Genomic DNA, 11,260 nt, shown 5'->3' with positions numbered 1-11,260 from the left:
CCAGGATGTTGAAGTGTTGGCCTCTCCAGGCCACAGGAGTGAGGATGAACCAGGAGGTTGGGTGGGCAGTGGCAGGCCTGATAAGCCGAGGGTGACCCTCAGGGGCAGGGAGGCCATGAGGGGTGGGGTTCTGGCTCAATGAAAGGACATGGAAAGCTGTATATGTTTCCTGGGGGATCAAGAGGGTGGGTGTGTGCAGAGAGGAGTGAGAGGTTGGGGTGTCACTGCACGGCACTGTGCATCCCTCAAAGGCAGTGGCAACAGACTGCAGTGGTCAGAGCACACATTTGGGCTCAAAGCATCCTGGGTCCCAGTCCAAGCACTGCCACTTCCTGGCTGTGGGACTCAGGGCAAGTGTCTTCCCTCTCAGAGCCTCAGGGTCCTCATCCATGGAACGTGCCTGATCATCTGTTCCCTTGAAGCTATCTGGTGATTGACGTCAAGGCCGTGCGAGCCATTGCATGCGAATTGTCAGGAACTGGACACAAGTGAATCGGTGAATGCTTGTCTATCAACAAGTGTCTGAGGGGTCAGATGGCACAGGCCTAGGCTGGGGAGAAATCTGCAGGAGCTGCCAAGGTACCTGTACACGTCAGCCAAGGCCCCGGCACATAGTAGGGCCTCAGAAAACACTGGTTGAGACCTGTTGTGGCGTTTGTGGTGGGGGACCCCGTGGAAGGGCTGAGGCTAGGGGCGGGAGGGAGGCCTGCCTTGGTCTCATGTCTGTCCTGTGGTTGAAGTTCGGCCACCTCCGCGGTGCCAGTTGTCAGTTTCTGGGGAACTCAGGGTCTGTCCCCGATCCCTGGGACCTGCCTTCCTCCTTGCTCCTGAGGCTGCCTCTCTTGCTCACTTCCTCACTCCCCACCTGGCTGTCAGCACTGCCCGCTGCACGGTGTGGAGGGGCAGGAGCCAGGTGAAGATATCCATGGGGAAGGGGGCAGAAGGGGAGAGAGGTGCAAGCCTGGAGGCCCGGAGGGGTGGTGACTCCCCCAGCATCCTGCCTCTGAGAGCTGCTCTCGCCTCCTTTCCAGATGAGCTGCCTTATCTCAGGTGCCCGTGGCACACAGCGCTCCCGCTCACACCTGCGGCTTGTGGTGAGTGCCCCGACCTCGTCCATGAGAAGGCAGGTACCTACTGAGTGCACAGTAGGGTCCTGGGAGGTCCCAGGTTGAGGGAGCCAGAAATAGTCCAGTGTCATTCATCACGCCAGAGCGGGGTTCCCCAGATCCAGACCGTCAACCCGGATACCTGCACCTGGGAGGGGACTGAATCTCTGTCAGAATCACAGAGTGTCCACGGGGCAAGGCATCAACCCAGCAGCCAGGGAGGCAGACCGCAAAGCGCCAACAAATAAGGCAGAAACCCATGTGAAGCCTGTCTTTAAGGGAGGGGTCCACACAGAGCCTGCCTCCTGGGGACGGCCCAGGCCATCGCTCAGAAGGGTTGCACTAGTGGTGGACTTCTGCTGCTTGCTTGGAATTCTTACTAATTTTTGAGCCAAGTGATGGGTGTTTTTGCTTTCCACTGGGCCTGGAACATGATGCAGTTGGGTCTGGGTCAGGATCCAGGTCTGGTTGAGGGAGTGGAACCTGTTCTTGGGGCAAAGAGGCAAGCAATGGGTGGCTGGGCAGGTGGGCTGCGGTCTTTACACTACTCTCTCCTTCCTCTTAACCTGGAGCCTTGTCCTCCAAGCTGTGGACATCTCTGAGATACCCAGAAAAGTCCCGGATGGCCCCTTCCTGCTACGGAGTCCTTCCCAGAGTTCCAAAGTGTCTCTGCCCTCACTGTCGTCTGCCTGGGGAATGAACGTTTAGCCTCAGCCCCCTCAGGGATCACACAGCCCTTGAAGACTCAGGGACCTAAGCTGACCTTGGCCTCACTGGGAGAGCCCTGCTTCCAGGGAGAAGTACCCTGGAGCCTCCCGAAGAGCCTCGGGTCATGGTCATGGGCAATGGGCTGTCCACGTCTGCCTGCAGCTTTCTCCCATGAAATAGGCTGTCTTGCCTGTGATGGTTTCTCCTTTACCTGCTGGAGGTGTGAGGATGTCACTGTGAGGCCTACCTCGCTGTCCTTAGGACTCGGGAAGAGGGATGAGGTCCTAAAATTGTGTGACTGATGAGGGAAGGAATCCTGGACAGTGACTCCAGAGATGGGGTGGGGCAGGTAGGTCCTGGGGGATGTTTGTGGAGCCTGTCCCTTGGTGGGAGGGACAGTGGCACCAGCTCACAGCCCTCCACCCCACCCTTGCTCCTGTATTTGACCGCCATGTATTTGACTAGGGGCGCACAGTGTAGGAGATCATGAAGCTGTGGACTGGAGCCTCTGGAAACTCATGGTCGCCCCCCCTCAGCTGGCATCTCTGTCCTTCCCGGCGCCGGACCCACCCACACCTGCCTGTCTTTTAGGCAGAGGCGGCCCCCACCTGTCCCCCAGGGCCTGATCGTGGGCTGCTCAGAGCCACACCTGCCCAGGAAAAGGAGGAAACATCCGATTGATTTCGCAACTTTAATGTAACACAGATACCCAAAACACGACAGCACGAGGAAAGCACACAATGAAAGCAGGAAGGGCATAGAGTGCGTCATCTTGCATGCCATCTTCCATGGACAGGGAGAAGCGGGCCTAGAGTGCTCTGTCAGGGACCGGGCAGCGGAGGCACTCTGGCTCGGCGGGGCACTGCCGCAGCTCTTCAGGGCTGCCTGGAACCAGGAGACACAAAAGCAGGAGGAGAGGTGTCAATGCATGTGAGGGACAGCAAGGACAGACTGAGTGTCTTGTCAGGCTCTCCTCGTTCCCTCAGGACACCCCAGGCCTACCCCTGACACCTCCCAGCCCGTCCCCACCCCAGCCTCCAGAGTCCCGTGTAATGACCTCCAATCTTACTGAATCCAGGAGAAGAAGCTGGCACTGGTTCTGGCGGCATTTCTGGTCCGGATGGTGGAGCTGGTGCTGGGGCCATCAAGCATGCTGGCGCTGGCCGCGCCATTGGTGCCACTGCTGACACCAGCCCTCCAGGTACCTCTCCTGTTGGCACGGTTGCTATTCAGAATGTACTGATGGTATCTGGCCCAGAAAGCGAAGGGGATCCTGGACCAGGCGTCGCCAAAATCTCCGTCCTCATCCCAGGTCAGGAGCTCCACCTGGATATCATCCCAGCTCCACCGTCCAATCAGAGCTTCCTCCCCGATGTTCATCTGGGCCCTCATCTGGGCCCTGGCATGCTCCTCGGCCATATCCACATCCATCGTCTTGAAAGCATCATCCACAGCCTCCAAGAAATGAGCCCTCCATTCCCGGGGGTCTCGGTTCTGATACTGCGATGGAAGCACAGCAACCGTGTCAACACTTACCCCCACCTCGCTCAGCACCCACTTCTCGCCTTTCACTCACTTAAGCCCTTTGTGAAATCATGTTAAAGACCCATACGACTGAAATCAGGCTCCCGTCATTCCATGCCAGACCTGGGATTTCACCCCGTCCACTCCCTACAGTCTGTGAACTGGTATCAGTGACTTGGGAACCTTGCTGGGCCTTGGCGCCCTCACTGGACAAACGGCGTCAGGAGGCCGGGACCAAGACACAAACCAGGTATGGGAAGGTGCAGCCAGAACACAGGCTCTGCCTTACCTGGGCGATGAATCTCAGCACCCTCATCTTGCTGGTCTCATGGCAGGCGCGCAGACCCCAGAGGAACTCATACTCGGGTGGGCTGCTACTGGGGACCTTCTTGTATTCCAGGTACCTGCGTGAGAGAGGACAACAAACCTCTGCTCCCGGACAGGCACACCTGTGGCTGGCTGCTCCAGTGGCTCCCAGGTAGTCCCTTGCCAGCCCCGAGGCTGCAGCTCAGCTGCTGCAGGAGGCCTGCCCTGGCCCCCCAGCCCCTGCCCCGCCTTCCACACTGGCTCCCAGGGTTTCTGCCTCCTAAATGGAGGGGCTCACACCCCTAGGCCACTGGTCCTGCCCAGTAGCCATGGGGAGGTGCAGGGGGCACGCGTAGGGTACTTGCTCAGAGGAAGGCCATGAGTTTTGTGCCCCTTGTCACAATAACCCAGATTCCTGTTGGGTCTGGTGTAAGCAGGAGCCGTTTCTTCAGGCTCCATACTCTGAGCACAACCCACCATGGGGCTTGTCCGCGACCTGACTGAACCCTGGGAGAATCCATCCTAGAAAACGACTGTATGGGAAGAAACAGTCAACCAAGAGTAGGGGGCTCCACACATACTCCCAAACATCTGTGAACGTGTGTTTGTGGAGCGGCAGGGGTGGGGGTGGGTGGGTGAACATGCACACAGGGCCTTTGTGAGGGCACAAGAGATCTCCAAGCACTGATGATGGGGTGAGCCTGGGCTAGAAAACCAGCAGGGCCAGGCTCCAAGCCCAGCTGGGCCTTATTCCAGTCAGGGCCATGATCAGGTTTCCACTCTCTGAGTCCCAGGCCCCCGAGATGTAAAGCCAGGACACGGCCTACAGGGCAGGTGCTGAAGGAGGTGGGGGCTGTACCGTCCCGCCCGGTGTTTACAGACCACAAGTGCTCCCTTTCCCCAGGCCTCCCTGGAATTGTCCCCTCGCCCCCCACATTCGCATCCTCCCACCCCACACTCACACCAGACACCCATCCCTCTGGTGTTAAGACATGGGCCGGGGGATGACTTCCTCAGCCAGAGCAGCACACGAGGAAGGCTTGAGTGGGAGGCAAAGATACTCACTTCTGCTTCACAAAGTCCTCTGTAATGAGTTTCCTCAGATCGCCAAGGAATGGGTGCCTCACCCTGCGTGCAAGGAAAGGAACGCATGACTAGAGAGAGTGGCAGTGCCTGGGTTGGGCAGGAGCGCTCCCAGCAGGACTGAGGGCCTCCTAGCCTGTGAGGCGTCCTCATGGACACCTGGGCTGGCGGCAGAGGCCAGGCAGCCACTTGTCAGCAGGGCCCCAGGGAGGGGCTGGATGGAGCCCCCAGGTTCGATGGTGTCTCTGAGGTCTCGTGTGGGAACAGAGAGGGCACACGGGGCAGAAGAGGGCTCGGGGTTCAGGACCATTTCCCCATGCACCCTGGTGGACCCTTGACGCTCTCCCTAGTCCAGGATGCCACGCCCCACAGAGACCGCTAGGCCACTGCAATCCTGGGGCCTCCTGTGCCCAAGGACACACTGAGGAGCGGGAGCCAAGGGACCCCAATCATACCCGGGGCGCAGTCCCATCTTGCGGAGTGCCTCCCAGAGGACAGCTGTGAGAAGAGATGAGGTACAAGAGTTTAGCAGACGGAGGGAGGTGAGACGATGGGCAAGCCCCCAGCTGCCTGCCCAGCCACTCACCCTCGCTGGCGCGGTTGCCGTTCATGAAGATGACACCCAGAATCACCAAGAGGAGACTCAGCCTGGGAGTGTCCTTGGTCCTGAAGGCGTAGAAAGAGGGATCCTGTCCAGCAGCCATTTGCCCAGGTGACCACAGCCGGCTCACCCAACTAGCCTCTCCCACACTGCTGGGCTACAGGGCAGTTCCTCCCACTCTGTATGGCTTGCTACTGCTGGTCCAGACAATTCCTTCCTCGGACTGAGACTGAGGCCCTTCATCCATCAAATGTGGATGCTAACACCTCTTCCCAGGGCTCTGTCGAGGATGGGGTTAAGCGGGGAGCAGACGATTGGCAACCCTGAGTCCAGAGGCACACCCTGACCTTCCCTGCCCTTTGCCCACTCCATCTGGAGCATGACTCCACTGGAGACCCCCACCCCCCACTCTCCCCTTTCCCTGCCCCCTGCCCGAGGCCCACTCTGCCAAGCCCTGGCCGGGACCTTAGCAGAGACAGGCAATCAAGAAGCTTGCTTTCCAAAAAAAAAAAAAAAAAAAAAAAGAGAGAGAGAGAGAGAGAGAAGAAGCAGCTTGCTTTCCTAGGAAGACAGGGGCGGGGAAGGGTGGGCAGGGCTGAAACCTGGAGAGCCGCAAGGCCTCGCCCCAGGCTACTTGCCCCTGCCTGCCCTTAGCTGCTCAGCACTGCTAACTCTGGGTGGGAGCCATGCTAGGCCCCCCAACCCTACTTTCCCGTTTCTCGAGAGGAGGGGGCAAGCACCACCAAGGAAGACCACCGGCCTCCTGTGCTTTCTCACTTTCCCAGGAGGCGGGCTGACGAATCCCGGGTGCAGACGAGAATGTACAGGTGCTCTTCCTTGTCAATTTCCTTCAGGTGGATCCCGAACTTCTACAGTGGGGAGAAAACAGAATGTGAGATCAAACATCCATGCTGGGTGTCCTGCAGGCAGTCATTTGATTCCCTGTTAGAACTCTTTCTTGGCGGGGAATCCCAAGCCCTGGGGGAGGAGGGAAAGGAGAGGCCATGGAGGAAGTGCCCTGTGGGAGCACCGACACTGGCTGAGACAACGGAGTCACCTCAGGAGACCACAGGCGCTCAGAGAGCACGAGCGGGAGGAAGGAGGGGAGGAGGCTCGCAGAGGAAGCTCCCGGGTGCAGAGGCCAGGGAGGGCTTCCCTCCAGAGCACGCAGTCTGGCCCCTGGGCCTTGAGGGGATGCAGATGGGGGGAGGCGGGCAAGGGTTCCCTGCTGCTCCTGCTCCACAGAGCTGCCCCCGGCCCCGCACCCACCTTTTCCAGAGTGTACGTTGCTCGTTCAATGATCTCAGGGAAGTGTTCGTCATACTCTCGGATGACATCCTTCAGCATGTCTGCAGGAGGGGAGGGGTGGGCAAAGCACCAGGGCTGAGCAGCAGCCACAGAGCTACAGCCTTTCCGTCAGCCCTGCTGAGGGGAGCACACTCAGGACCCCACACCGTGCCAATGGAGCCATCGGCCAGGCCTGATCTGTGTGTGTGTGGTGGGGAGAGGGCATCTGGTGGGAGGCCCACAGGGCAGGGTGGTGGGAGCGGGGAAGGACAGAGTTCAGGGAGGGGGCAGAGGCTGCCCACCTGAGCGCTTGATGGGGATCTTCTTGTAGTCTTTAATCATCAGATATTTCACCAACTTATTTGCCTGGAGAAGGAAGAGCACACGGGGAGATCAAGGCGTGGGTGACCTCAAAGAACTGACCCGCAAGGGAGGATAGGAGGGAGATAGGGGGAAGGGCAGGCTTCCTTCTTACCCTCTCTTGCAGAAGGGTCACATTGCGGGGTGGCAAGCACAGCACGTGCCTTGAGGGTACCTGGGACCTCAGGGCCATGGGGGGCCGAGGGGCCATCTGAGGCCGTGCGGTCGTCAGCAGGGGCTGCGATGCCCTCCAGGTCGGTGGGACCGCAGGAGGCTCTCTCTCCTCCTCGCTGCTCTCATATTCGTCATCCAGGTGCTTGGACTGTACCATTAGACAGAGGAAAGACTCAGGGCGACCAGGCTCCCTGTGCAAAAGCGCCTGGCACACATCTTAGCCAGAGCAGGTACTTGGAAATAAGGGTTGTAGATGACACGCGGATGACACGTGCCCAGTGCTTACTAAGTGCCAGGCACTGAGCCAACCACTTCTCCCTCCAGCCCCGAGGGTAGGGACTACGTGGAGTAAAAACATGCTGGTAAACTTGGCTTGGAGAAACAAGTACGAGCTGAGAGAAGAGGGAGGGGGAAGAAGAGGGAGAGGAAGGGAGGGGAGGAGGCAGAGAGCTGAGAGGGCAGAGAAAGCAGGGGAGCAAGGAGGGTGGGAGACAGCAGGGAGGTCTCACCTTCTTTGTCCTCTTGCCTCCCATTCTGGCCCAGGGCTCCGCACTCTGCTGAGAAGTGGCAGCTGCACTCTCAGGCTCAGGGATGCTCGTGGCCATCTTGGCCTTGGCGGCAGCCGCTGCCACAACACTCTGAGGCTCCACCCAGCGAGTCTTGGCGAGAGCCTTCCCGGACTTGGTCGTCTTGGGCCGGGTGGCCGCCCCCTCCCCGGTAGAGGCTGCCTGGGTGCCCCTGGAGGCAACACTGGGGCCCTCTGTGGCAGCCTCTTGGGCCGGGGCAGGTCTCTTGGGGCGTGGGAAGGCCATGCCACTGACACCTGCCGGCTGGCTGAAATCAAAGGCGTCGTTCTGACCCAGGAAGGCTGTCTTGGGCCGGGTGGCATCCATCTCACTTGCACGCGAGGCCTGGGGGAAAGCACAGGCCGTACTAGGGCCCTCGGCTGCAGCTTCCTGGGCCTGGGAGGATGTCTGCGGCTGTGGGGACCTTGCTGGAGCCCCAGGGGCAGCCATCTCGCTATTGACTAGCATCTGGGAGCTGTGCGGAGAAGCGATGCTCGTCTCAGGGGTGGCTGCCGGAGCCTGGGCAGCAGATGTCATGGGCTGGGTATCGCCTCCTGACGCCTGGTGTGTGGCCACCGGGTGGTGGTTAGTGACCACCTGATTGTAGGTGGCACGGGCAGCAGTGGCAGCGGCCCGAGCAGCTTGGTTAGAGGCGGCAGCCCGGGCTACATTGGCAGCACGGGCAGCCGTCTCATTGGCAAGTGTTTCTGGATCCATCCGAAATGCCTCCAGCAGAGTTCTGGCCAGCACAGGGTTTTCCAGTTCCCAGGGCTCATTCTGCAAGACCAGGGAGGGGAAGGGAGGGCAGGGCAGAGCAGGGGAGGAGAGGGGAGGGGAGGGGAGGGCAGGGCAGGGCAGGGCATGGCAGGGGAGGGGAAGGCAGACAGCTCTACACAGATAGCTCCCCCTGTGTTGGCCAGCCTCCGACCAGCACCCCGCCCCGCCCCCCCCACCCCCCTCCCACCCCCGGCTTCTCCCAGTAGGAGAGGGAAGGTTTGGGTAAGCTGGGCAGTCCTTCCCCATTCAACCCCAGCCCTCATCGGCCCCCTCCTCCCACCCTCCTTGACGTCACAACAGAGAAGCCCCAGGGCTAGCAGGTGGCCGAGGAGGGGCCTCACCGCTAAGATGCGAAAGCCTGGACCCAAGCTCCCAAAGGCTCTGAGGATGCGGATGTCAAAGCTGGTGAGGGCGCCGTAGCCTCCGAAAGCACCAAATTCTTCATAATCGTTGCCTTCAACCATGTCTTCCTCCCCGACTTCATCACTACCCTCGTCCATGTCTTCAACGTTGTACCCTTCAGATTCCTTGCGGTAGCTTCCCTCTGCCATGCTGGGGGTCCCAAGGAGAAGAGAGCTCAGCCCGAGAGGGATGAGGAGGCCTCTTCAGGGGGAGGGGGCGGGATCCAGCAGGAGGCGGGATCTCTCAGGAGGTGGAGGGCTGCAGTCACAGGGTTCCCAGGCAGTGTAAGGTTGGGGCGGGGGTGAGGGCTGCTGGGATAGATTCCCTCCGAGGCAGAACCCTAGGAGAAGGACAGAGGAGGTCGGAGGAGACCCTGCACTGAAAGGGGAGTTTAGGTCACACAGGATCCCCAGACCAACGGCTGGATTGGAACAAGGGGTGGACTGGCGGGCTTGGGTCCAGAGAGTCCCATAAGAGATGCTTTGAGAGAGGGGAAATAAAGCGTCTCGATTTAATGGCTGGAGCAGGGGGCCAGGATGCTGGGGAGGAGAAGACTTGAGGAGGCTCAGACAGCGGGGACCGCCGGAAGCTCTGGGAAAATGAATCCCAGGGACCCGCTAAGTCGCAGTGGAGGGGATTCAGCTGCTTCAGGTCTAGGCTGGGCTCATACAGGAGCGCTCAAGATGGATGGAGTGGGGGGCGGGGGGGGGTCCTCGGTCTAGGTGAGGCTCGAACTGGAAGCGCTGGAGGTCTCAAAGGCCAGGATCGCAACTCGGGGAAGGGGGCAAAGCGGTCAGTTGGGTTACACCGATCTGAGAATGGTTGGAGTGTTGGAGTGGGGGTGGGGCCTCCGCGCTAAGGCAGCTCAGAACGGAGCACCCGCGTCTGTTAAAGGTGTTCAGATGGTGGGCTCCGGTGTTAAGCAGGGCTCGATTCGGGGAGCCTGGGTCCGGTGGCCGTGGTGGGGGGCGGCTCCTTTGTTGACCACGGGTCTAATGGGATTCAAGTTCTGCGTGCTTGGGCTTTGTTCACATCCGGGGGCGGGAGTGGGGTGGGGAGGAAGGGCACAGCGTACCCGGTTCCACTTGCCCTCTCCCGGTCCTGTCTGGGGCTGGATCCTTACCTTCCCTGGGGCTCCAATGGCGTCCGTCCTCAGCACCAGGAACCCCGCAGCCGCGCCCTCGCCTACTGCTGCCAGCACAGCAGCTCCCACCACCCCGCCCCTTTTCTCCCCGCACCCCCCACCCCCCGCGGCTGGGCAGCCTGCGCATGCGCGGACCCCTCCAGCCGGCCCGCTCTCCCAACAAAAGCCTTTTCCACCAGGTCCCCTGTGCGCATGCGGTTCCGCCAGTGGGTGGGCGGGGTGGGCTGGGGGCGTTTTCTCCCTCCCGCCAGATTCCCCTCACCGTCAACCCCTCCGCCCCCGCGACACCGACCGGAGACGCGGGCACGCACGCCCTGTATTGCGGTTCCAACCCATCCATCATATACCCTCAGTCTCCCCACTTTTGCACACTGCTTCTCAGCCCTGCCCTCCCCCTTGCCTCTAAGCTCCTCCGGTGTGGTCTGGAATACACTGAGCCCTGCTTCCCCAGCAGGAGTGACCCCTAGGTCACCAATACAGAGGTCTCTAGCCCAGTCGGTAACTGCAACAGGAGAAATGGAAATGGCGAGAGGACAGCAGTTCCCTGTGTGTCCTCCTCCACTGTCCATCTCTAGGGCCCCCAGACACACTGGGAACATCTGCTTCCCCAACCACTCTTCGGGCAGCTTGTGTGTGCTGGGCATTATCCTCCTCTCACAGCACCCCTGGGAGGTGGATGTCGGAATCCCCATTTTACAGATCAGGAAGCTGAGGCACAGACAGACGCATTGCCGTGAACTCACTCGACAAGGCCACAGAGCCAGTGAGGTGACAATGCAGTATTTGGGCTTGGGTCTTCCTGACTCCAAAACCCGTGTTCCATTAGCACTGGCCCCGGGGACCGAGGCACCCTCCCCTCTTCACTTTGAGCAGCAGATCCACTCCACCTCCCCTGCCCTGTCAACATCTGTCCCAACAAACCGGGTTTCTGTTCTCTGAGACCTAAGCTCATGCTCTGCATCCCAAGGGGAACAGGTAGGGGTCCCCAGGCCCACCCCTTGCCTGCTCTATGTGGGTCCATCCAGGTGTGCGAATTGCCCCTTGGGGTCCACTCCCTGCTCTGACTGTCAGGCCCCTTCGCTGTGAGTGGCACAAATGGGCTGTCCCTGAGGCCTTCCTGGTGCCCGCTGGAGCGGCCAGGACAATCAGGCACTTGTGTGTCTGAGTCATGGCAAGCCCTGATTCAGAGTAAATGTTTGGCTTGGTTCCTTCCACGGCTGGG

The 11,260-nt window shown here is 60.2% G+C and overlaps 1 protein-coding gene and 1 non-coding gene across 3 annotated transcripts; both read right to left on the bottom strand.

Annotated features, from left to right (window-relative positions):
* Positions 1–2,501: 2,501 nt before the first annotated feature.
* Positions 2,502–10,137, bottom strand: LOC136153336 (melanoma-associated antigen D4). Of its 2 annotated transcripts, none has more exons than XM_065915045.1 (13): positions 10,018–10,137; positions 8,834–9,044; positions 7,659–8,492; positions 7,091–7,297; positions 6,918–6,981; positions 6,598–6,677; positions 6,106–6,197; positions 5,314–5,393; positions 5,183–5,225; positions 4,710–4,772; positions 3,628–3,742; positions 2,872–3,314; positions 2,502–2,699 (listed from the first exon to the last, which is right to left on the bottom strand). In XM_065915045.1, the coding sequence occupies exons 2-12, from the start codon at positions 9,041–9,043 to the stop codon at positions 2,880–2,882; spliced, it is 2,223 nt and encodes a 740-aa protein (XP_065771117.1). In that variant the 5' UTR covers position 9,044; positions 10,018–10,137; the 3' UTR covers positions 2,502–2,699; positions 2,872–2,879. The 2 variants fall into 2 exon arrangements, with proteins under 2 accessions (XP_065771117.1, XP_065771116.1); XM_065915044.1 differs by having other exon boundaries at positions 2,884–3,314.
* Positions 3,993–4,119, bottom strand: LOC136154983 (small nucleolar RNA SNORA11). Its single transcript, XR_010660677.1, has one exon. It is a non-coding gene; the product is annotated as a small nucleolar RNA SNORA11 (small nucleolar RNA).
* Positions 10,138–11,260: the final 1,123 nt, after the last annotated feature.

The sequence above is a fragment of the Muntiacus reevesi genome, chromosome X (assembly GCF_963930625.1).
Source record: "Muntiacus reevesi chromosome X, mMunRee1.1, whole genome shotgun sequence".
In the NCBI taxonomy this organism is placed as follows: domain Eukaryota; kingdom Metazoa; phylum Chordata; class Mammalia; order Artiodactyla; family Cervidae; genus Muntiacus; species Muntiacus reevesi.
This window is presented reverse-complemented; position numbering and strand designations above follow the sequence as displayed.